This window comes from Nestor notabilis, unplaced genomic scaffold (assembly GCF_000696875.1).
Source record: "Nestor notabilis isolate BGI_N333 unplaced genomic scaffold, ASM69687v1 scaffold22096, whole genome shotgun sequence".
NCBI classification, from domain to species: domain Eukaryota; kingdom Metazoa; phylum Chordata; class Aves; order Psittaciformes; family Psittacidae; genus Nestor; species Nestor notabilis.
Genome location: NW_009931740.1, coordinates 22,502 through 49,706, shown reverse-complemented (window position 1 = coordinate 49,706; position 27,205 = coordinate 22,502). Strand labels below are relative to the sequence as shown.

The 27,205-nt window shown below is 35.6% G+C and overlaps 1 protein-coding gene across 1 annotated transcript; it reads right to left on the bottom strand.

Moving 5' to 3' along the window:
• Window positions 1-978: 978 nt before the first annotated feature.
• Window positions 979-26,860, bottom strand: MAP3K2 (mitogen-activated protein kinase kinase kinase 2). Its single transcript, XM_010016051.1, has 15 exons — window positions 26,768-26,860; window positions 24,992-25,032; window positions 22,263-22,362; window positions 20,331-20,444; window positions 19,599-19,695; window positions 18,541-18,671; window positions 15,704-15,783; window positions 13,917-13,984; window positions 10,831-10,926; window positions 8,526-8,732; window positions 7,656-7,804; window positions 5,706-5,837; window positions 4,260-4,389; window positions 3,056-3,233; window positions 979-1,269 (listed from the first exon to the last, which is right to left on the bottom strand). Exons 1-15 carry the CDS (start codon window positions 26,858-26,860, stop codon window positions 1,044-1,046), a joined length of 1,842 nt encoding a protein of 613 aa, XP_010014353.1. The 3' UTR covers window positions 979-1,043.
• Window positions 26,861-27,205: the final 345 nt, after the last annotated feature.

Genomic DNA, 27,205 nt, shown 5'->3' with positions numbered 1-27,205 from the left:
GCACTTGATGTTGACATACATTCCATCCTAGCGCCTCTCGACAGCTTTGAAAAAACATTTCTTATAGATCATTCTGACTCAAGTAACTCATATACTGCACAAGGATTAGTCACTCCCCTTCCCCTCCGGCTATTCATGGGATTGTGGAGGAGAATTGATTCTTAACATCACTATTTTTCCTTATCTAAGATAACCGTCACCCTCCAAGCTTATGCAACAGAGGTTCTCTTTGGCAGATACAGCAGGAGGCATTCTCCTAATTATTTACACCCAACAGCTGACCCTTGTCTATTATGGAAATTTCCCCCTTGCAGTATAGTAGTTCCAAGGAGTCTGGGTCTATAAGCTGTTTACCTGTAATTATTTTCCTATGAAGAAACAATAGTTCTACACCAAAACCTCGAACTACTACATCAGTGTTGAGTTCTTTTTTGTTATTTTCTTTTGGTCACATAGAAGTACCGATTAGACACACTGCTGTACAAAGAGTTCCAAGTTCTTCCAGCTTTATCACTAACTCTCAGAACTGCATGTTCCACCTTAAACTGTAAAATCCAGAAACTGATTCATCTGCTAAAATATAATAAGAACTTAGAACTCTCTGCCACAAGTACCTACAATATAAAGAAGAATCACAGAGAAGTAATCTTCTGTCCTTTAGCTGCATGTCTGGTTTTCCCTGCACCCTGAGTCAGTCAGTGGTGTCAGAAAAAGTCACACAGTTCCTGACTGTCCAAGCATTTGTCTTTTTTTTTTTTTTTCCTCTTTAAATAAGGAACAAATATGTACTAAAGTGCTTTATCTACATGAACCACATCAGTACATTATAGAAACGAAAAGTTCTAGTCCTGGTGGGAGCTGGGGAGAGAAGATTCTCATCTTAGATACAAAATTTAGATTGTTTACAATCTAAATGAAACAAAGATTCAAGAGAAAATTCTCTCTTGTCTTTTTTTCTCCTTTTTTTTTGTAAAAAATAAAAATAAAAGTGCAGTCAAATAGAAAATAAATGCAGTAGATGCAAGCTGAGTTGAGGCAGGCTGTTAGTGATAGTGTGCAAACGTGTGTCTTAGCAGTTCATCTGCAAATGGTCGCAGCTTGGCCTCGATAAAAATCCGTTTCAAGAAATCCCGAGCATGGTCGGAGACATGAGGTGGTAGCTGGGGGTTGGTGGGCTGAGTGGCAATTTTAAAGATGGCAGCCATTGCTTCAAACTCTGCCCACGGGGGCTTCTCCGTGAGCATTTCTACCACTGTACAACCTACGCTCCTGAAACAGAGGCAGAAGTGAAACAGTAGGTTACAACAGAGTCATGCCCTTCTAGGAAAACAAAGAAATAGCAGAACGCGACTAAAATGCCCCAGATAAGTAGCGTCCACTTAACTCTACAGAGCAGCTTCAGTGGAAACAGCTCTAAAATAATTGCATGTACAGCTGTATGCTCTATCTTAAAGCTACATGCATGACTACCTACATCTTCACTTTATTACTTCACTGGGCCAAAAGCTACTACCTCAGGGAAGATGTAATTAGATATTTATCTAGGCAATACCAACGGTGTTATGGCACTGCACTATTCAGTGCTCAGCAGGTGGATGCAGGCCACCTGCAGCGCTGCACAACCTGCGTGCCACAGCTCTTCAGACACCTGCAGGATTTGGATGCACTTGAAAGTTTGCTTTCTCGTTAAGGCTTAATGGAAATGCAAAGCAACAGGAATGCTTTGAGTATGCTGTATTTATTGCTAGCTCCTTAAAAATGCATGAGTAATGTGCAAACATAACATGGCAGTTCAAAAGTTGAAAACCATACTTCAGTGGTACACTCCTCTCCTAGTTAAGGATACTAAAAATACACTTAAATTGCCAAACAAAATGTTAAGATCCTAAACAATCTTTGTATGCAAAGCTTATGTTTAAAGGATTTACGATGGCAGAAAGACATACATGTGGCCAAAAACCTTTTGTTCCGTAAGTCCTACAAGATCAGCCTCTTCCAATAACAAGCAAATGATACTGCAAAATGTATAGCTGGAATAATTTCCCATTTTTCATGAAGTTTTATGTTTTATCAAGATGTTTGCAAGAAGTTTATGGTTAGACAAAGGTACATTTATTTACACAATAGGATTTAATGACTGCTTGAAGTCAAACTTCAGTATTTTTTCTGAGTTTTAACAAGAATTTTCTCCATCATAAAACCATTTATTAAGCTTGGTACAAATACTTCAATGCTGAACAAGTCAACTGCCTGAAATCTATAAGGCTGTTCTACTAATAATTATTTTGCTGTACTTGAACAAGTGATCTGAAGTAGGACAAATTAATTTCCCTGACATTTAAAGTATTGCCATTGGTTGGATATAGTATGGTTCCTTTTTAAGCAAAGTGTTACTACTCCATTTCTACTATTGCCTATCCATTATTTTGTGTGTTCACAGATCACCTGCAGTGCAAGGAGTCTAATTGCTAAAATCATCTGTCCACTGGGCTGGAGTTAGACTATGTCATATTACACAGTGTATCATAAGCATTCATTTTTGAAAATTACCTTTCCTTCTTAATTCTTAAGTACTTAACAACTTAAAACCAAATTATTTTTTGATACTTCCTATTTAAATCTGGTAAATTCATTCTTATGTGCTTATCTTTTAAAGGACCTGAATTTCATTTTCTGCCTTGCACCAAAGGTATTTCAGTGATGAAGTTTCATTACAGGACACTGACTTAACTGATGCTTCAAAGCTTCCCATGTTGCTTTCACCCAGTACCTCTCCAGGACTTGCAAACAGTCTGGTAATCCTAACTTCATGCAGGATTGTTCATAAGATTATTTTATGTTGTTTAAATTGATGGGCCAAGAAATTGCCAAATGAAAAATTCCCAAATTCCAGTGTTACGCTCTCCAAATATCCTATGACTGCAAGTGCTCATACTTCAGCTTAAACTCCAGAGCGAAACACTTCAACTTCAGATAACAAATACCTACACTCTTGAAAAAGTGCCCATTCTGAAATGACATCTTTGAGAAGAGAATTATTTCTTTTTTAACATACCAGATGTCTGCTTTTCTGCCGTACCCTTCTCCACTAATAACTTCTGGACTCATCCAGTATGGAGTTCCTGTGACAGACTTCATTCCTGTGCCAGAGAGACAGATAGTCTGTAGTCGTTTGCTGGCACCAAAGTCACCGAGCTTGACGTTGCCTGCTGAATCTCGCAGAATATTTGCTCCTGGAAGGAAGGGAACACAGTGTTACACTGATGAAAGGCACATTAGCATTTCAGTGTGGGAAACAGTAGCAAAAGTTTGGATGCAGTGATACAGTGCAAGATCAGGCTAGTATTTCAAGCCAGAGAATTTACATTCTCTGCTCATTCCTATTACTCTATTCAGAGGTTCAGAAAATAATTGTACACGCAGGTTTGCAATCTAGGCCTTTTCTGGGAAGTGCCAGTCACTTTGTAAGGAATGTGCCATACACGGGAAATAAAAAGAAATGGGAAAGGAATTTCCACACAACATTAAGCAAAACCTCAAGCTTCATTACAGATTTGTTCAGAACACTTACGTACGTAACCATGTACAAACTCACCATGATAGCTCGACCTTTTTTGGAACAAAACGCTATTGATACAAAGCAACAGGAAAACTGTAAAAGTTTTAGGAAATACACCACCATTGTGTTCAGCACACCTATTCTGCACCTCACCATCTTCCTACATATTCATAAACTTGCTTATACAAACCATCTTGCATCTATCTATCTGCAAAAAATATATATGTTTCTTTTCTCAGGTTTCCTGTCAGTAAAATAGAAGTCCGAGTCATTTGACCAGGCAAGCCACCTCTGCCAGCCACTTCTTGTACCAGTGAAGTGCTGGGTAATTTCTATGTAATTGATGAAAAAAACCTCTGTAAAAATAAACTTTCAAATCATGATGCTTTCCTCCGCACATTCTATCTATCTGCAATGACATCTTCCTTTGATATGTTCAAAACTATCAATATTAAAATAAACCTAGAAAAAAATCTATTACGATTGTTTTGCAGACAGACACTACACAAGCATTGCCAGAAGTCTGCTAGAACATCACAAAGATGCTTGTATTTTCCCCTTCAGGGTACACCAGTGACAAGGATAAATGATGGAAAGCAAACTCATTGATTTTAAATCAGTATTTTGGCATTTCAAACTTACACATTCTAGAGCTTCACACAAAACTGGAAAAGAATCTGTAGCACAGAACTATCATTACCTTTAATATCCCGATGGACAATCATATTACTGTGCAAATAGTGAACTCCTTCCAAAATCTGCCGCGTATATTTACGAGTCACATTCTCTGTCAGTGCTCCGTATGATTTCAGTTGGTCTTTGATGGAACCCTATGACAAACAAGAAGTACAAAACACTAACATTTCTAGAATCACAAGTGGGCTGATACTATGGTTGAACTTTAATGAGATTTATGCCTGAAATGCAGACATTTAAAGTTGAAGTACTTCTCTAGATTGACTTATAAGCACAGATACAGTTTTATCTCCACTGAGAAAAATACACACTTTGACAAGAAAGAAGACGGACAGAGAAGTCATATACTGAAATGCTAATCTATTAGCTTTAAAACTGTCAAGCAGCTGAATAGTTCCAGTGTGATGTACAGAAAAAGAAAGTACTTTCATGCATACACCACTCTCATTTTTTGATGGTTAAATGGTGATGCTCGAGTTGAACAGAACACACACCATTTACCCTGGTTAGTTTATACTCAGGGAAGAGAAAAAGGTTGTCAAAAATACCAAATGCTGGAAGATGGCGCAGTATGTAAAAATTAAAAGGTAAGCAAGTCTTGGCTTAAAATAACATGAAATAAAAAATTACTGCTTTTGTAACTTTTTTGTATAACTTGGCTTTGTTACACAGTTACAAACTGCTAAGATTACTTCTGTGACAGTCCTCCAAATCCCAGAAAAATTCAAAAAGTCCCGCCCAGAACTCACCTAAAAAACTGCAAAAAATTAACAAACAAAATCTCCAACCCGCTGCCACTGTTCTTCTGTGGAGTCTCACAGTAAAGCAGAATGCTGTAACTATGCAAAAATACACAGCCTGTATTTTTATACAAGCACATTATATTTAGCTCTGCTGACCCCACCTGGTGAGAAGATGAAAACCTACAGTTTTCTGACCTGACAACATTTTTCAACAGAACAGTAGAAGAATCATTCAGCATGTACCCAGGTGCCACACAGAAAGTAAGCACCGAGATTATTTTCTGTATGTGCTTATTCCCACACCCATCTTAGCTACTTGTTGGGGGTTTTTATAAATAATTGAGCACTTGAAATGGTGACTTTGCAACAGCACAAGCTGAAGTGCAGCAAGGAGAAACACTGAAATTCAGGAAGATTCAGGAGTTCACTAATGATAATATTGTATTTTCAAAGATGTTGCCAGGCACTTCTTATGCCAAAACCAAACATGAAGAACTTTCGTACAAACCACTCTTAACTCTGAAATCCCAAACACACAATGAAGAATGTCAGCTGCTGCAAGCTCTTGTCAGTACCCATCTTTGGGTACTGTTTTTAACTTGGACATTTCTTTAATATCTGTGTGTACTTTTGCAAAAGCTGTCTGCTTGGGTGCTCATCACACTGTGTAGTAGTGGTGGCTGAAGTGAACAGCCTCTCTTGCTTACCCCAGGCATATATTCCATGAATATAGAGAGTGTTCTTTCTGGTGGATCTCTCAAGAAGCCATAATATTGAACAATTCTTTCATGCAGCAGATTTTTCAGCAACTGAATTTCACATTCAAGTGCATTTACTTCCTAAAAGAAAAAGCAAACAAGATATACCATGTTTGACATAGTAATATTAATGTTTTGGATATTTTTTTTTTTAAAGCAGGATAGTATGTACATACTGAAGGTTTATGCAAACTAAGAAAAAAAAAGTAGTCTTGTAGCTTATGTAAAGTTTATACATCTTACTATAAGAAAATACCACTGTTAGATTGAAGGAAATAAAAGCTATGGCTTTTCTATAAACTGACTTTAGAATGATTTTGCTGTTATATCATTGTTTCTCTGTTTTTGAAGTTACATTTGTTTCAGAGCACAGCAGGCACCAATATGTGTGTGAAGTCAGTGATCATTATGCAACATGTCACAAGCCTCCAAGTGGGTACAAAAAACCCAAGAATCTCTATACCTTTGTAGTGGAATAAGTAGCATTAATTCCTGACTTTCCCAGGATGACAGATGATGCTTTAAAAATGCCTTTGAGGACCACTTAGCATTGTGATAATGAAATACAACAAAGAACAACATTAATGCATACAGTGCTTTCCCTAGAGCTATCCAAAATACTAAAACTTTTGCAAACAGAAAGATATTTGAAATGGACTGTACAGTAAGATGCTGGAAAATACTAACCCATGAATTCAGAGTTGACTGGATTCCAATTTTCACCTGCAAGTCTTTCACCAAAACTTACTTTTTATCTGTCACAGTCTATTACTGATACCCTTGCACTTCTGAGGTTAGAAGGAAAACGTTTTTTGATACCAAGAAGCACATGCTATAGCAAATGAAGTCACAAAACTGTTGTTAAAGGACAGGCTACAGCATTTTATATTTAACATTTCAAAGCATAATCAGTAGTTCTGCTACATTTTAAAGAAGTAGCAACAACAGCGACACTAGAAATGTACAGCACAAATGATTCTTAGCTTTTTTTCATTGATCCTACATCACTAGTAGCAGCAACTATAACTGGTAGCTACTCAATTCTGCAATCATGCTTACACCCATTGTTTCCCTGGCATTGCTCCCCACAGTGTAGAATGCAGTCCTAATGCAGGAAATTAGTAATTCTTTTTCCATCCTGTTGAAAGCAGCGAGCACAATTCGGGAAAAAAGAAATGGAAGATCAGTGCTATTTTTAAATAGTTTCTTTCCTCAAGTGTCCAATATTTAAAGAAGGACAAGTTTCATTTTAGAGTGAGAATAAACTGTCAATGAAACTTTTGCTGTTCAAAAAGAAATACAGCAAATAGCAGTAGTTTGCCTTGATGGCCAAGGTTCAAAAAACACAAAAAAACCCCACGAAAAAAAAAACCCACACCAAACAAACAAAAAAACCCAAAACCAAAAACCCACCAAAAAAAAAAAAACCAAGCCAAAAAGCAATCAAACAATTCCCGCCAAAAGATAAGAATTTCAAACTGTCTTCAAAGCCAAACAAAATATCCTGAAGAATTTATTTTTGAGAACACTTAAATTAGTACAGATTTTTCTGCTTCTAAGTGGAACTGGTTCCAATTCTTGTACATAGAAATAATTACCTATTTCAAAGCACACTTGATAATGATTGTTTAGTTCTAGAGGCTGAGACTGCTCCAAAATAAGATATATATGTTTACTGCATAAGGATATGCCTGAAAACTAAAACAAAAAATGGGATGCAACATTAAAATCAGGTAAGCAAACTAATTCTTTGAAGTACTTGCAAAACAGAATTCCTAACAAGGATACGAAAACACGACATGTTTTAAAACATCGGGCTGTTTAAGAAAAGTAACATCAGTCTAGTTTAGAACACTCCAGCAGAAGCTCTTTACAAACTCTCTCTTTGGTGTCACTTACCTTGCTGGTTTCTGGACTATCAGGATCAAACTGAACTTGTTTAACAGCCAGTTCTCTTCCGGTATCAGCATCGTAACACAGATATACTCTGCCAAATGCACCTTGACCCAGCAGCTTACCAAGTCTCCAGTTAGTTGGAGCTCGTGGTGCTGAAAATATAAGTATGTTTTTGTTTTCAAATGAGCTTGTTATTCAGCTGATCAAGAAAAACTGGAATACACAGAAAATAGTTTTTTAAAAGACTACATTTTCAAGAACAGAGACTGTGTGTCCTAAAACTTCCCAATTAAGTTAAAGATCAATAAAGCTTCCTGTAAGATGGAAAACACAGGCTACTTAAACTTATTCACAAAATACTTTGTGGTAAAGATAGACACATTTAAAACAGAAAAAACATGTTAAATAAACAGTAATATTTAAAAAAAAATAATAAAAATCGAGGCATGATTAAGATGTACCAGCTACTGAACTCGTGTCAAAGTAAATTTGCTCCTGAAATGGCATCATAGATATAAACCGGTACCACTTAATGGCTACAGTTTATCATAAGACTTGAACAACATCTGCAAAAATGAATATTAACTACAACCTAGATAATCCTTCTTGGGTCCTCAAGAGTCTAAAAAATCATCAGAAATGTTTTACAGTGTTTTGTTATCACAGATGCAATTTCCATATGAAATCTGCATGAAGGTTGGCACAGTAAGCAACAAAAAAACTGCTGAGCATACAGTCTTGACTTTTTCCCCTATTAGAGAGATAAGAACATTATTCAACTGCACGTATTTTGATGACACACTTAGTTTAGACATGATATACTTGAAAGGTAAGAGGGTTTTACAGTGGAGTTCACAAAATGCCTTGACTTACAGCGACTGGGTGGGCTGATGTCCATGACTGACAAGGTAGGATTATCTATGTCACTTCCTCTCCTCCTCATTCGATTATCTTCATATTCTGGTGTAAAGACACTGCTTCCACTACTGGTGCTCAGCGAGTGATCAGTGGGACTGAAACTAACTGGTGATCGGAAGCTGTTCCCCTGAGTCCTTCTGGCTCTTGGAAAAGTTTTACGACCTTCAATGATATACAAAGAATACTAATATTACACTACAAAAAACACTGCTATGCAATGTGTGTATGCAAATACTTTATGAATTCCACATAATTTAGTTCAGATTTTCTGCAGCGTATGATATTAAACAGAGGAAGTTCAGGTTAGATTTAAGGAAGAAGTTCTTACAGTGAGGGTGGTGAGGCACTGGAACAGGTTGCCCAAAGAAGTGATAAATGCTCCATCCCTGGCAGTGTTCAAGGCCAGATTGGATGAAGTCTTGGGTGACATGGTCTAGTGTGTGGTGACCCTGCCCATGACAGGGAGGTTGAAACTAGATGATCTTAAGGTCCTTTCCAACCCTAACTATTCTATGATTCTATGATGTAATGATCATGAAATATACTGGTTTAATTGTTCACCTAGGCAAAAACAAACATTCACCACAGATGTATCTAAGGGTTCGACTGAAACAAGAACTGGTTTACATTTAAGTGAGTGAAATTAGGACCAAATTCTGGAACTGTTCGGAAACATGACCGATGTGCTTCACAAATCCAGAGGGCTGTGCAAGGAAAAAGGAAAATGCCCTGCCTCTACTTCTGTTGCTCTACTAAGACATAAAACTGTCCTGAGAAATAGGAGAGTGAGAGATTTGTTTACATTCCAGTGGTGCCCAAGCTGGCATCTTCATCCTGTAAACTAGAAAGAACTGAATGCAGAGAAAGACCTACACATGGAATCAACAGGAAGACCATATATATGTATAGAAACCACAAACAATGCATAATTCAGAGATACCTATGATATTAGAATAAAATGATTGATCTTCTAAAATGATAATTACATCCAGATAACTAACACAATTCATGTTAATATATTTGGATAACACTAACAGTTTTAGGTCAGCATAGTCTGATGAAGTTTCATCCTACAGAACTCAAATAGCGAAGGAGTCTCTGATTCATTAGGTATTACATTGGAGAAGATGTTCCCAGGGGAACTGAAGAAGGCAGATAAAATATCTTCAAAAAAATAGACTCAGATTTATATACTAGTCTGGCCAATTTAAATTCCAAGAAAAAGATATGCAAACAAATTATTAAGCAGTTTTATAAACCACTGAGAAGATAAGCTGATAAACCAGCCGTAATTCGTTTGTCGCACGTAGCTAATCCAATTTCCCCATTTCATTGGGACATTCTCGTAAGTTAACTAGTGAAGTGTTGCACAGACCAGTTTACTATGAAGAGTATATCCAAGACATTCAGAGCAGTTATCAGTGATTTCTCAGAGGGAACGATAATTTAAGTGGACAACTCCAGCAGTTTACCTTCAGTCCACTTCCATACGCTATTTTAACTGATGATATATATATGATGGAACACAATACACTGAAATATCGCAGATGACATCTAATGAGGTGTGGCTGGCAGTCTACTTAAAGATAAAAATCAAAGTTCATGATGATATTCATAAGTTGGAGATGATTCAGAAATCCACAAGATGAAATTCAGTAAGGAAGTAAAACATACATAAAATGAGAAATCAAATGCAGAAACCTCAAATTATAAAGTAATTGGTTGGTTAAAAGTCACATAGAAAAGGAAAAGGAAAGAAAATAAAAGGATATAGGAGCTATAACAGACCAGAGTCTGAACAGCAGTCAGTATAGTGACTATGAAAAAAAGTGTCATTCTGGAATGTATTAACATGACTGTTACATACTGAGTTATATCCTATGTTATACATAAACTGGCCATGAGAAAAGCCTCAGCTACAGTACTCTACCAAGTTTTGGGCACTACAAGAATAGAGAAGGGACAGGGGTGTGTGTCACAAAGGTCAAAAGCTTATACTGGATGACTTCCGCATGGCCAAAGATAGAGAACATTTTGATAGTTGTGCATATGAGTAATGAATTCTGTAATCTGTAACTCTACCAGAGGTTAAGTGTGCTCAGGAGCTCTGTCAATCATTAGAATCTGAGCAAGTGAGTTAGGGGAAAGAATCAAGCTTTCAATTTCTCCTATTTTTTCATTCATTAAGATTTTACAGTCTTAAGAGATTAAGAGAGAAAACAGATTAATAAAGTAGAACCCCTACAATATTCACACTTACCATCATTGTAGTCTTGTTGATGATATGAAATATGGTATCTTCGAGGATAAGTCCCCCCCTTTCCAAATTTCTCAAATATTGGAATATCGTACTCTACTAGAAAATAAAAAGATACATTTCAAAATTTCAAATGTGACAAAACCAAAAAATGTGACAGTTTGGTATTATAAACTTAAACATGGTGGAACATACCAAAGAATATGTTTCAAGTTAAGAATCAGAGAGAAAAAAAAAGATTGAAGCACAAAAGCCACAAATTAAAAAAAAAAAATAAATAGAAATCATAAGAATTAAAATGACATTCAGCCAAAAGTTCTAGAAGATCAAGAATTCAATAGATCAAGTAGTTTCTAACTTCTTGCTTCAAAGAATTTAGAGGACTGCAGCATGTCTAATTACTCCTGTTTTAAAAATAGTTTCTAGTGGAAAATTGGCAGAAACTATTACAAAAAATAAAATTTGAATATGCATAAACACGAATAATTGGTGAGAGAGTCGACAAAACTTGAAGTACAAAAAAGCATTCAATAGGTCCTCTTTAAAAAAAGTACTGAAGGAGAAAAATATTCATAAGATGAAGGGTAAAGTCCCTCATGCATAAATAATTGGTTAGAAGATAAGCCCATAAGATGGGAGTGAATGGTCAACAGTTCTACTGGAACTGTTCTACAGGAATCTGGGCTACAACTCATGCAATTTAATTATGCATCAATTCTCTGGACAGAACAATGAATACTGAGGTGACAAAATAATTTTAAGCCAGTAGAAGAACTACAGAAAGCCCTTAAGAGTCTATGCGACTTGATATAAAAATGGCAGATGAAATACAATGTAGGCTAGTGTAAAGGGGATTTTGTTTTGTTTTGTGACAGAGTTACAATAAAGCAGCTGCTGAATTCCCTGTATTGGCTAAGAAGCAAATTAAATGCTATAAATCATTAAGATACACTGAGAAAGTTTTTGTCTATTCCATTTCAAAGGATTTAGTAAAACTGGAAAAGATTAGAAATGCAGAGATGATCAAAGATATAAAATTGCTGCTCCATAAGAAATGTTGGCTTCTATAGACTAGAAAAGGAGAAAAAGTTTATTACAATAAAAAAAAAAAAAAAAAAAAAATCACAAGAGGCATACTTCTTCATAAAACACAGTAAGTTGCACAACTTCTTGTCGCAACATACTGTTGATACTGAAGAATTTTATACAAGTTGAAATAGGGACTTGAAAAATTTCTGGAAGGGAAAAAAAATCCATCAAATCACAGAAGAGTATCTTGCATTTGCAGAACCCTTAAGCTATATATATATGACCAGGAATATATTCTGAGGAAGGAAGACTACACACTTCTCCAGAGAAACCAGGTACTGATTGTGACAGGAGGAAAGACTAGGCCAGATGGATATTTTTTCTGACTTTATATACTATTCTGGTTTTGTTACACATCAGATCATGAGAATAAATATTGAATTAATGACCACTGTATATCCCATTGCTAAAATACCAGAGCATCCCACAGGGGAGGAGGGAGAGGGGAAAATAAAAAAAATTGCAATGAGAAAAGTAACTGTAATAAACACAAATAAACTAGTTTAACAAAGGCAAACTAATTTGACATTATTAACTTTTTTGGTATTTATCTCTACCATCTAAACGCCTGTCTTACATAGTTTTGCTTTTATTTTCATTTAAAAGTGGTGCAATCTGTTAAGCACTCTAGAACCCTTAAAAGAAAAAAAAACACACCATCACAAAGTTACCTGGATAAAGCTTCATAAACAAAATATGAAAACGACAGAGTACAGCCTGGATCACTTACAACACACCATAGATTCACTGGAAGCTAATTTCAACAGCAAAATTCTGTAGCAAAGCACGTTCATAAAAGATACTTCACAGCACTTTTGGGGTTACCCATAGCACTTCATAACCGGAACCATGCATGACAACTTGGACTTAAGCCAGAGTATCATATGAAAACAGTATTAGTGGTGATGATTAATTTATAGGCACAGCACACAGTTCTCCTTCACCCTTTCACTTTGCAGTGCCTTCAATTACAGAAGTCATGAACACTTTAAAGTGATCTTCATTTCACAAAGGAGAAAATTAAGACTCCATGTACTGGTCTTGGCTGGATAGCTTTCTTCATAGTATATCATATGGTGCTATGTTTTGGGTTTCTGGCCAAACCAGCATTGACAACATAGAGATATTTTAGTTATTGCTGAACCATGTTTACACAGCATCAAGGCTTTTTTTATTTGTTTGCTTCTCACACCACGCCACCAGCGAGCACACTGGGGGTGCACAAGTTGGTGCACAAGTTGGGAAGGGACACAGCTGGGACAGCTGACCCCAACTGACCCAAGGGGTATTCCATACCACATGAGGTTGTGCTCAGCAATAAAAGATGGGAGAAAGAAGCAGGAAGAGTGGGATGTTCAGAGTTCTGGTGTTTGCCTTCCTGAGTAACCATTAGGTGCGATGAAGTCCTGCTTTCCTGGAAATGGCTAAACATCTTCCTGCCAATTGGAAATGGTAAATGAATTCCTTGTTTTGCTTCACTTGCATGCACAGCTTTTGCTTTCCCTATTAAGCTGTCTTTACCTAAACCCACAAGTTTTCTCACTTTTACCCTTCCAATTGTCTCCTCCATCCCACTGTGGGGGAGCGATCAAACAGCTGTGTGGTGCTTACCTCCCTACTGGGGTTAAACCACAACACTTCAAAATTAAAAAAGTTAACCAAAATTATGTGCAAACTTAGACATAGATACTACAAGTCCAGTTTAACAACTATTCTGTGCCCCACTGCATCATTTGTTCTTTTCAGGGAAAAGAACACAGTTATACTTTGCACACTAACAGTGATATTACACATGATAATCTGGGAAAAAAAAACATTTGGAAGATATTATATGCCATCATATATTTTACTGTGTGTGTTGGGATTGGATTTTGTGACTTTGTTTTCTCCTACCATATTAAGTTTGTGTAATACAATACTTCCCAATGTAAACTTCTCTTCTAAGCCCTTATTTTCAAGAATAATAATTCTGGATAGTATATACAGTGATTTTTGCCTACCTGAGAATTCCTGATGATTATCTGGATAGCTCTGTGCTCTTGGCATCCGAGATTTGGGATAGTTGTCTCTGGAAGTGTAAAAATATACAGCATCTAAAAAATGTTAATCTGGTACTTAATTTTATCTTACTGTCTCAAAATTCTTTATGACTGATGAAAAGTTACTGCTATACAAGTTGCTGCACTGGTTTACCAAATGTGGAACCCAATTTTGAAAATCAAATCTAATAGGTACCAATAACAATTCAAGATCAGTAACAATGGAAAAGCTTGCTTGATGAGCTTAATGTAGTAAGAAAGCAACAGACTGTTAATGGGCAACGGTATTAGTAAAACCATGAATTATCACAAGTAAAGCCACAAAGGAGCACTGTTACGTTTAACACCTTTATGGCTAAATGCAAAGTTTTATAGACTGGCAAAATCTCTTACATAGCATACAAAAACTCTTGAGGAAATCAAACCAAAGAAATGTAGAACCTTTTAACATCTCAAAATATTTCCTCTTCTCTTCATGAAAGTCATAGGATTAAGAGAGTAATTTTATTGAGTTATAGAATGATGAATAATTTTTTGGTTCTTATACGATCATATCATTTCTTACCTACAGCTGGTATGTAACTCCCAGCCACCAAAAGGAATGGATGGGATTGCCAGTCAGAGCAACCGATTACAGTCTATTTCCATAAACATACCAAAACAATGTCCTCCTTTTTCTGGCAAGAATTTCTCTAATTGGTAACAGAAGCTAAATGGAGACACAAAACCTACATCTTTGTCGGAAATATTTGAATAAAAAAAAAAAGAAAGAAAAAAAAAAGGAAAACAAACTAAGTAGAGGTGACAAATAAAATAAAAAACAACAAAAAAGTTTTGGAAAAACCATGAGTTCAATTCAGGTTGTTTTGTTTCCCTTTCTTCCACTCACCGTACCCCATAAAGCCCTAAAAATTCGACAATTTGGTAGAATTTCTATCCTGTGTACCTACATAAAACACCCTGTGTATATAATCTATCACACTCCAATCACAAAATACTTTTCATATCTATTTTTCTCTTTCTTGTGAAATAGAGACTTACCATTTAACTCAAAAATTTATTTGTTAGATCAAATGGATTTGTGTCCTCAAATCACACATCCTCAAATGAAACATTACTATGCAATACTGTAGTTCTAATGGCCATAGGTAATGATTTCCAACTTTTTATCTTTTTACCAATGAAATATTTAGTTAGCAGTATTATTTGTATAGCAGTCCCAAATAAACGAGGAGCCAATCCGCACAATGTAAGACAAGAGGTTATCTGCCTGACCAACTATAAGCCAAACAGCAGTATGCTTTGTTTGGCTTACCTGATGGCTGAGAAACTGTGGACAGTACCTAAGAAGTGAAAGTTTGATGGGGTGACTCACTGCCAGGGAATATAATTCTCATATACGTAAGACTGGCAAAATTTAGTAAAAACCTTCAGTACATTTTTTGTAGGATTTGAAGTCTAAATTTCTGTGTTTGGAATGCAATTTATATAGTAAAAAAAAAAACAAAAACCAAAAAAAAAAAAAAACAAACAAAAAAAAAACCAAGAAAAGAAAAGAAAAGCTACTTCTATTTTCCACGCATTAGTAAGCAATTAAGTTTCAATAAGCTTTTATCAATGTTCTGTAACTTACGGAGGAGTTTCTGGAAGAAGTTCAGTAATAGCTGTCACTGGGGAGTTATTACATGTTACAACAGATACATTATGCAACCTAATAAAGATAAATAATGAATGCAAGTAACTTTTACCCATCTAAAGGGCTGTCAAGTGAGGGACAGCTTCCCGAGCCAGAGTTTTCAGGACTGCTCAAAGACAATGGATCCAGCATCTAATAAATAACAAACAGAGAAAGACCAGCAAGTTCAAGTTGTTAGCATTTGGGTTGGGTTTGTTGGTTTTGTTTGTTTGTTTTAAATGAAGGCTTCTGCTTTGAAACACTTAATAACAAATCAGAAAAACTAATTACTAAGTTAGCTGCCATAGTTGAACCCGCATTGCATTCTGCAATCCTGAAAGGACTCTTTCATTTTTCTCACTTATAACTAGAATTTAGTTAAGGTGTTTCATCTTCTATCATGCTTTGTACATAAGTTGTGCTGCTACATTCTTCCGGAACACACCATTGTCTTTTAATATTATAGCAACATCTTCAAAAGGGTAGCTAAACAGAATAACAAAAATAAGTCCTGTAAAGGATAAAAAGCTGAGACTGTTTAAAAAAAAACAATGTCAAAGAAAAAAAAAAAAACCTCAAACATGACAGATTGTGATGAATACAATTTATACAAGTCTCTGTAATGGATTAAACTTGGCCAACTAGGAGTCATAGAAAACAGCTGAAATTAAATACTCTAAACCACTGTTAAACATTTATCTCTAGTTAGGACTTCAAGTGAGTTACTTTTAAATAGAACTGAAGAGAAAATTCAAAGAGAAAGAGGAAGAAATCATAAAATTTATAAATACTCTTTTTCACACAAACAAAAATCCTGTTCCAAATAAACCAAACTTTCATGTGAAACCAGAGTTTACGAAAACACCAAAGACAGATTATTTCCCTCCCAAACACTTCTAATGACCTAGTAACCAATGTTCATGAGCTGTATGAAATCTGCCAGGTATCAGTCTGAAGAAGTCACAAACCTGTCTAGGCCAGATCCATTACAGAATGAAAGCAACATTTTTTTTTGTTTCTTGAACTCTAATCCAGAGAAGAAGAAATTGATTACCAAGAACATACTCTTAATTACCAGCCATTTCTATGGCTGACATCTGCTTTGTTTATCTCGCAATGCCTGTGCTCATTTTAATGACAGACAAACATCACTCCCTTCTCTTTCGCAGTAAAGCAATCTGAAATGTTTTACAGATTAATTTTTCAGAAGAAGTGGAATCTGAATTTTGAATTATTGAACGTTGCAATTTTACCAGCCTGCCTCTCAAAAACAGAGAGGAAAGCTCATCTGTTGTCTTAAAATGAGTTGCTTCCTAAAATTGCTTTGGTCTATCATATAACACCTTTTCTATGAATTGGACACCAGTCTTTTGCTGTAAATTGAGTAGTTAACCCCCAGTTTTTATGGTTTGTGCTGCATCTTAAAAGTCCTGGGCACATACCTTGCCAAGCACCAGTCAAGGACTTATTAACATTATGCAATATAGTCCAACCAGCAGACCACAACCCACTTCAACCCATCATCTCTTCTGCAGAGAACGTGTGGGGTCTGCTGTCAGAGTATAAATAGCTGTGCTCATGCAGATCAACAGGAGAGCAGAGAAAAGCCCTCCACTCACAAATTCCCTTCTTGTCCTTGTGAGGCAGGCTGTGACAGATGTAGACAGCATGGTCAACATATGGGAAAGGGAGCAAAGAGAGGTTGTGAGTTCCTAACACCCCAATCTGGCCCTTGAGGCTGCTTAGGTTGAACTAACCTGGCTTCCTATGAAAGTAAAATTCCTGTATTTAAATCCTGCTGACAGCTTACACAGCCATGCATACATGCCAGGCTGTAACCCTGAATACTCTGGAGTGAAAGGACATCCTGGGCCTCAGAGATCATGTCTGTCTGACCAGTCAGTAACCAAAAATTACTTTGCCCAGGCCCAAAGCAATCATTCCACTGAATGAATCCAGACCTGGGCTGGATCTGACCACATGGCTATGATAATGAATAGCACCCTGGTCTAGAAATTAGGAGATTCAGTCTCTATTCCCAGCTTGGTCATTAAAATTGTGCAACAAATTGCACAATCTCTCTCCCTCTATTTTTATTCTATCATCTGTGTCTCATTTAGTCAGCTCATAAAAACCATTGCCTGTTGCCATTTGTGCATACAGTGCCAATGTCAACAAGAACTTGATGTGATTTGGGTATGCAGCATTATTTTTATTTCCTCCTTAAATAACTCTCTATTGCCAATTTGGTAAGCCATTACATTCCTCCATCTTTTCCTGCTGTTTTTGAGGGCAATTTTGATACTCAGAGAGCAGGATTTTTATTCATGCTAAGTGTGCTGATGAATCCCACACCAATAATGCAGGTGAATAAGAACAAAACAGCATGCAGTGATCCTCACACAAAAATGTGACTCTGGAAATTATTTTGGAGGTTATTTGTACCAGGCCCATCTCCATCCCCTTGCCTCTACACCAGCACACTATCTGCTAAGTCCAAATAATTCTAACAGATCCAAACTCTTCTTTAAAAACTCCTTTAATTACCTGGAAAAGTTGTAAAACTTGTCTTGCTAACATATACTTCTCATTAAAATAAAGGGGGTTGTGTTTTCTAATGTAGACATCTCTTGCTGTAATTTATATCATTCCCTCACTCAACCATCATGGAAATTAAGAATATTATCTTTCTCCTTATAGCAACATATTTTAATAACTGAAAAGACTTACAGAGTTAAAAACAGGTTCTACAAGACTAAACCCTAATTATTTTAACCTCTTCTCACAGATTATGTTCTAGGGTTGTCATTTCTTAGCTGTTCTTTCTAACAATTCCATACCCTTCTTGAATAGCAGTATTTCATAGATCAACTTAATAAAAACTTCTATTTTAATAAATCACATGCATACCTGATCCATACTTTCTGGAATGAATTCACCCTCACTGTTGATACTGGTGAAGGACCCATTTCGGGCCACCTGATGCAGCTCATCTGGAATGTATCCTGGGGGAGGTGAACTCCTGTCACGAGTATTAGAACCTTTTGAAAGAAAAGGGCTAGTTAGAGTCTCTTCAATAACCCAGAATCCAGGGATTTTATTCAAATGCTTTGTAGGCAAGGAGCCTGCCTGGTTCATTGCTTGCTTTAGAAATTTCCCAAATGCTTATGCAATACTTACATATAGCATTCAAAATCTGTAATCCAGGAATTACGAAAAGTATGGGGCAGGGTTGCCTCAACGGCATTAAGAAGAATACTGGTTCTATAGGAACAGAAATGTAATTTCCCTCCACATCTAGCTGCACACATTTCTTCTTTTGAAACAAAGTAAAAATTCAAACTCTTTCACCCATGTCAACTCATTGTTCCCAGCTCTTGAGAATTTTAGTTTTTCTTTGTAGAATATTATGTCTGCAAGAACATGAACACCTCTATTCATAATAAATGCATAATAAATTGTCTGAAAATTATTCATTAAACTCTCCAGTTTTATAATTAAATCTGGAAGTTAATATCACACCAACTTTAAAACATGAACAAACAAAAAGGTTATATCAATGCCAAAAAAAACTATCTTAAACGTTCGCACATTAAGATGGAAAAAAATACTGGAGTCCTAAATTGAGCGAGGAAATTCATTGCCATATAAACTAACAGACTTTTTCAGTAACTCATTCCTGTACCTGAAAATAAAAGGGAGTACCAACATCAACTTTTTAGGATACCCATCAGTTACCTTAAATAATTCTACATAGATACATTTCCTTGTGATAAAAATATATATATATATTTAAACCATCTTTGACTAAAAAATCAAAATCCACTTCCCCAAGCACAAAGTCTGTATTAGAGTCACTGATGAGTAAGAGAAATTCAAGTAGTTTGTGTTCATAGCAAGATCTTAATAAAGAGAGTATGACAAAAGAAAAGGTTTTACAATTAAAGATATTGAAATACATAGCTTACCTATTACAGACAATCGCCTTTTTCTGTCTGTCATAAACACTGTATTGTCCAAATCTTCCAGTGACGGCAAGGGTTCAACATTATTTACACTGGGTGACTGAAAACGCATACATATTATAATCCGCAGTTATTACTTCATACTCCTAACAATGAAAATACTTCACAAACTTCATAGGCTTTGTGCAGCACATTCCTTTTTTCAAGCAGTCAAAAAGCAGCTTGCCAATTTATATAAAAATTAATCTTTAGTAGCTCATTCTTAATATTCAAAAATCATTTTCACAATGTACTAGTATACAGATCCTATCAATAGCATGGCCACGATGTATTAGATAGTACCAAAATAAGTCAGTATTTAGCCCATACTCCACTACTACTGTCTGCTACAACAAGCATTTAATTTGCCACAAAGGAACGTCAACAACACAGGATTTAAAGAACAATTCCAAATAACTACAGTTACTTAAATTCCATGTGCTTCTCAAATTTGTATCACATCATCATCCTATTAAGGAACACTTTTCTACCATTGTAGGGAAGGAAAACAAAGAGAGAGGACAAGGATCTAGGAAAATATTCAAACTGAGTCAACACAAAACACCAATAGATACTTAAAGTGAACTCAAGAAGCAATCGGTAGTGTTTTCCATTAGAAAAATGTCATCTTGAAGATACACATTACACTTCAATATGAAAACTGAGGAAAAAGACATTTAGCAGATCAACTCGTACCTGTGTATTTCCATGTATTACAAGCAATATCTTGAGACTCTTCATATGAACGCTACGGTCGAGCAGTTCAACAGCTTTGTCCAGGTCATCCTGTGTGGTTAATGGAATTACAAGCTACAAAAATGGGGAAAAAAAAAAAAAAAAATAAAAAAAGAGTCTTAAATAGGATACAAGAAAAAAATAAATGAGGAAGTCAAGTGCAGAGAAACTAATAAACTGGTGCTATCTTTCCTTTCATTCAAAAGAGCTTGAAAGGAAAATGTATTAAATGATGCCCCAAGTTAGCACCAAAATACCTGAAGTTCAGCCTTAACTCTTCATTCAATAGAACAGCATGGTGGAACAAGCATTTACAATTAAAGAACAACAATTTTACATACGCATAACTTAATATCCTACAAGTTTCAGGGAAACGTGCAACAGTGTCAACATATTTGCCATTGCCTAACTTAATGCAAGTCTCTAAAATAAAAAAAGACCTATTTTACAGAGCATAAAGTACATTTTTGTATCTCTCAGTATTCCAACTCTACAGGTTTGAAGTTGCATCACTAAGAATTTCTCAATTGAAAAAACAGAATTTGTTAAGGAAGTGTATCAGGCTTGATGTGATCCACATGGAACAATTGTAGTCCTCATGGGAATCTTACTTGGATCTAATTAATTAGAATTAACTTAGCATACATGTATCTTTAGAACAGAAAATGTTATGCCATTAAAGCGCACTTGAGTTCTGTAACAATTAAAATTTGGCTTACGTTTCAGGAGTGCAAGTTACAACTTCTGCTTGTAACAAAAGAACTAGGCAATATAGATAGTTTTTAAAAATGTATTCTACTTGTAATAGTCTCAGTCAATGTCACTCATCAGTTGAAACATGGTATTTTTATACAATAAGAAATAGGAATGGGGGAAGGTCTTGAAAACATGAATACACTCTTCATTTTAAGTTGCAGTTTTAATGCTAATGACAGATAATTAGCATCATATTTCTGAAAGGTTATGGGATTATTTGCCAACTAGTGTAGAAGTTGACAAGCAGAAAACCTGCTCCAATGCCTCAAGACCTGTCAGAGGAAGAAGCTGAGGCTAAAGTATAATGAATGGCCATTTCTTCTTCTGACCTCCCTAATCTCCAAAAGCCTTCTGTTGGAGTTCTTCATTTTGAGGATCAGTTTCACAGAAGTGCCTGGTAAGGTAGTGAGTAACCAACAAACAGCAATTACAGGCATTTTCTTCTGCAAAGATGAAGATTAGATGCAGCAATTATGTTGTGCATAACCAAGCACACATAATCCTCCATGTACTTTGCTGACTCAAGGCAAAAAACAGAAGTAACTCCTATGAACGGATCCTGTGTCTGCAGATGTATTTCCTGTTATTAATTCCATCTCTACTTCTAAAAGAAAGCTGGAAGTAATATCGATCAGGCATAAGTGGCTTGATGGTGCTGGAACTGTTACCAAGAAATATTTGTGAACCAGCTACTTTAAGAGGAGCAACAGTTAAGCCTAGTTCTCCAATCTAAACATTACTAAATGCAGCATTCTAGCAATTACTCAACAAGATTAATCCTTAAAGAAAGAAGAAAAAAATGTACGAGAAAGGATAAATGTTATTTCAAATTTACAAACATGACAAACCTCGAAGAGGTAAAGGTATGAAACAGGACTGTGGCAGAGCAGAAAGACAATTTATCCATTCCCAATCAAGTCTGAGACATAATTCATTAAGATATGACTCTCCTCATAAAACATTTCATGCATCTCCTGTTGATCCTAATTTAGACAAGCCTTACATATTTGAGATCACACACATTAGGCATCTGGGGTTTTGTCATGGGAGCGGTTCTCACTGCTTATGAGAACGAATTTCAGCCTTAAAATAATCAATGTACAAGTTGCCGAGAATTTACAAGACACAGAATATTACCTCATTATTGCTGTAATGTAAATCCATAGTCTGTCCAAAAGCAACTTTAGCTTTAGCTGCAAGATCTTCAAGTTTAACAGGCCTTGGTAATTGAAGGATCCTGAAACACAATTTAAGTTGTAAAGATTTTTTGTCTATTACTTATGAAAATCTAGCAACTCATTACTCAAGAATGATCTCAAAATTAAAGTTATTACTAGGAAGACCATAAGAGGCTATGCTTTATTCACTGACTTCCATATTTTGAGTTATTTTAAGAAGGAGAGAAAAGCAGTGAGAAAGGTATAAGGGATAATCACACACAAAATTAGATCTCATTATGACTATTTTACTTACTTGAAAATGGTTTCTTTCTTAACCTAACGCTTTGCATGCCTCCATTCCAGAGGCAATCCTTAGAAACCTCTAAAATTTTCTACTTCAGAAAACTAAGACAATGAGTACCATAGGCTGAGAAGCCTAAGCATCAGAAAATAATTACTGCTACTGTCCCCATTTTTGGGAAATTCAAAAGACTATCTTATCTGAGAAAGGTAATTAAATGTCACCATTTTTACCATAATGAATTACATGCTTGAACTTCTGAGTCCATCACTATCTGTGCTTCAAGTGTGTTCAAGGCCATTCAAGTTACATTCTTACCATGTAAGAATGGGGCAGTTGTAGGTCAACAACTCAGATTTTCTTTTAACTCAACGTCTCATAAAACAAATAACCTAAAATGCCTGTAACTGGCCTTTTATTATAGAAAATTACTGTATTACTTGAGAGACACCACCGTTAAAGAAGAAACATTTTTAGAAGTGACTAACCTACTGAGGTACATTCAAAAAAGAAACAGCACTCCAATTTTGTGAAGCAGAAAAGCTTTTATCAGTGTTTCAGGTAGCACACTGGTTAGGGAACAATATTTCTCTCTGAAATGAAGCTAGAAGCCAGGCCACTTGCAATTAAAAAAAATATTTGTTTCAAAGTTATTATTTTGAAAAACAAAAATGAAACTGAAAACAACCCCTCCCAAACACCCAAGACAAAAAAACCCAAAAAAACAACAAAAAAACCCACACAAAAACCAAAAACAACCAACACAAAAACCCAAAAAAAGCCCACACCACCAAACACAAAACCGAAATACCCCCCCCCAAAAACCTTAAACCCCAAACCAACACCAATTCTCACTGCAGTTAACAATTTGTTTAGCATGCCTGCAGCTCTGCCCATCACACCTCACACTCCTTGGTACAGAGTGCCATGTTCACTACTGAAAGAAATTCTAGCTTCACTTCTCTCTTCCACTTCCCTTTTAAAAAACAGTAAGAAAGCCATTGCATAACTTATTTTTCTTGCATAATTTCATTATTTTATCTTTAGATCTATATGTTCAGGCAACACAGTATTACTAAGCAACCAGGCTCAAATTACTTGGGACGGTCCAAACCACAGCTAAGCCCATCAGTATAAAAGCCTGGGAAAGGTATCTTTCCACGCACTTACTTTATGCTTGCATTCATATTGAATTGATTAATTTAGTCCACTGTGAAAGTGAATTAACAAACTGCAAGAATGTACTGTCTGTGCAGACTGGCAGTGAGTAACATTTCTTTGGTTTATACTCATGCTTCCACTTATTTCACAAGAATTACTAGATAAAAGAGTCCTCAATTTTCAAAGCTTTTGAAAAGACTGATTTCCTTCAAGTTACTTAGCACTCAGCCGTTACCAATGCACTGTTACATGTTATGTTCACAAAAGTGATAGAAAGAAGCTGAAGAATATTAATACCTAGGGAACTTACTGCTATTTTACTACCCCACGTAAAGAGAGAGCACATACTATAGTCAGCATGGATACCCAGTGATCTATTGCACACTGCACTAGGGACTGCCCAGAAGTAGCACAGGTTTCATTCCAAAGCAATCTTAAAACATTTACCATTTCCATTGAAAAATAACATGACCAGGATATTATTTCCTTTTCAGTAGTATTTACAAAGATCATATTCTACAACCATTTCTCTGTAGGTAAAATGAAGGTTTTATGCTTTCAGAAAGAGACAGAGAAAATGAGTTGTCCACAAACCAGTTCTGCACAGAATTGCAGATCAACTTCTGCAAAAGCTTTTGAGCAGCCAGCAAAGATATACACAGATGTTTGTATACTTTAAGCATGTATATCATTCACCTCCCATACACAAAAAGAAAATAAAAGCCAGTTATTCAAAGTTATCAATGAAAACAATCTAAAGTCTAATAAATTTTTCCTATTACAGTCCTCAGACTGGTTCCTCCAAAGTACAATGCAATACCAGGCTTTAAGGTCTAGGCTTCTTATTCTGGGTGTTACAGTAACAATGTATTATCGTGCATTTATTATGCACCTGATGTAGCAAAAAATATTTATTTGCTGGACTACTCTTATTTGAAATCTATGCTAATGATCTAAGTAATTGTTCTAGGCTACAAACATCTATCTGAAGGGTAAACAAATGAGGGCTATTACATGCGACACAGCTACAGTAAGATATTGCCACATTTATCTATACTTAGAGCCTATATTTTAAACAGACTAATTCTCCTTAAATCGTGTTCATATCACAATTAAACTTAAGCTCAAATACACTCAGATATCTGAAACACTTTGCACAGTTTATGTGAAACTTTATAACAGGAACCCTACAAAATTCTGTAAATAATTAAAAGGCAAGACTGTTTCCTGTGATACCACCTTACCTTTTTTCACCTCGATGTTCAAATTTGACTCTGACATCATTCTGTAAGAAGAGACAAAGAAACCACTATTATTTACTACCTCCTTTAGTGAAGGTCATGAAATCTCATTCAATAATCCTACACCACAAGTAAAATCCTTAAGCAGTCCATATTAATTTTCTGTCCTTTCCAATATAGCAAGCATTTTAACAAGCTACTTCTGAGGGTATCTGATAGAGGCTTAAAGTGCATAAGGAAAAAAACCCCACAATATTCTGAAGTACAATGAATGCTTCTGTAAGTAAATACACTATTTTCTATCAATATATTTTAATAATATAACAGATTCATTATTTCAAATTCAGCATGGAACTGATTACCGAAGAGTTTTCCACTGTGAACAGGCAGGTAGGTTCTATCATAACAGGTTTTTATGTATGCTTCAGAGCTGAGCCTTCCAGGCTTAAGAAACATATCTTGTTTCATAAGCATTACCATAGAAACCCACACATGTAACTACGCCAGCATTCATGCAATCAACCTCCCAGTAACAAAGATAAACAAAGATACCTGTAAATATCTGAAGTTACATGGGAATAAAATTGTTTAAAAAAAAAAAAATCATCATTTTAAGAATCAAATTGTATTAACTATTGCAGGAAAAAAAATGATGCATTCAACCAGAGAGACTATATCCAGATAACAATGTTGCATGTTCCAAAACAACTCCTCGATTCACAAGTGCTTACATGCAGAATTCAAAAATTTAAGTGACAAACATGTATTTCCTACTCACCACCACCACATTTAAACTCGGGAACGGATCAACTATATTTCTTCTAACTTTCTAAACACGTATTATGTTGAAATCACTTTGGATCATACATGCATGTCACTACACTATCTGAAGTCATAGCTCAGAAGTGAGTTATATGACATGAGCAAACACCATTGTGTTATACACTGAACTCTTAAAGCTTTAAAAGCACAGAATGAAAAAAATTTAGCCATTAGTTTTTGACAGCTTAAGAGCCAAATATATTCAAATGCTTTGATCTTCAACAGGTTAAAACAAGACTGCAAAAAGTGAAGTTTCATGTAATATTGGATTGTCAATTAAGGATCTGATCAAATAAACATACAGTTAACTCAATAGGGCTATTAGAATTTGGGTCAAAAATCTACATCCCCTCCTAATTTCTCTATATAGTAATTCAAACCTATCAGCTAAGTATTTACTACTTTTCTATCTGTGTGCAGTATCTGCAGAAATAAAAAACATACAGCTGAAAAGAACTTACATTTTCAGTATATGAGCAAACAAAAAAAAAATAAAGGCCAAAGATGCAGTAAATGAGTGTAAGTATGTTTGTGCTGCTATACTGATATTCTTTTTTTAAGATATAGCTGACAACTGGGCAATCTAATACCTATAAAATTCATTCTAACAAAGCGTTCCAAATAAGAGATACCACAACACCTTGATATTTTAAAATAGCCCATTACCTATCAAACAACATCAACAATAAATAAGCAATCTAATGCCAATAATGTCAAAATACTCCTATAATCTTCACTTTATCAGGATCAGATTAATTTAGGCAAACACTATGATCTGGTCTGAAACGCCATTTCATTTTGCTGCTAATTTAAGAACCAGAATAAAGAAAATGGCAGTACATCTGGGAGACTAATAGCTCATTCTGGTATGCTCACTGGTCTAGCAAGAAAAATAATTATAGTAGTCACAGTAGGACATTCCGTGTTCAATAGGTTAGCAAGGGTATTGAAGATTACCTGTTTTTTAGGCGAAGATGACTTTGGTTTTCCTGTTTCTTGCTGGGGCAATACAGGACGACTGGCCTTATGAAGCACAGCCAAATCCTGCATGATTGAATTCAAAGCTTGCTGCTCATCTGCTTGGAGAAAGAGACCAGATAAGAGATGTGTAAATGACTGTTAAATTTGAAGCACATTACTGTCTCATTTCACAAGCAGACAAACATCATACTAAAATCTACAAGTCTATATTACATTTTAATACATAATTGCTAAATTAAAAAGAAAAAATACTGCCATGTTGCAAACATTTTCATTTTATTTATCATTACAATGCTTAAGGAAATAAACAGCTCAATCAGTAAACAGACTTAAATGGCAGGTTTAAAAAACTGAAGTCATAACAGAGATTGGTAACTGCAAAACTTCAGGCCGTATTAATAAGAGAAGGGCAGG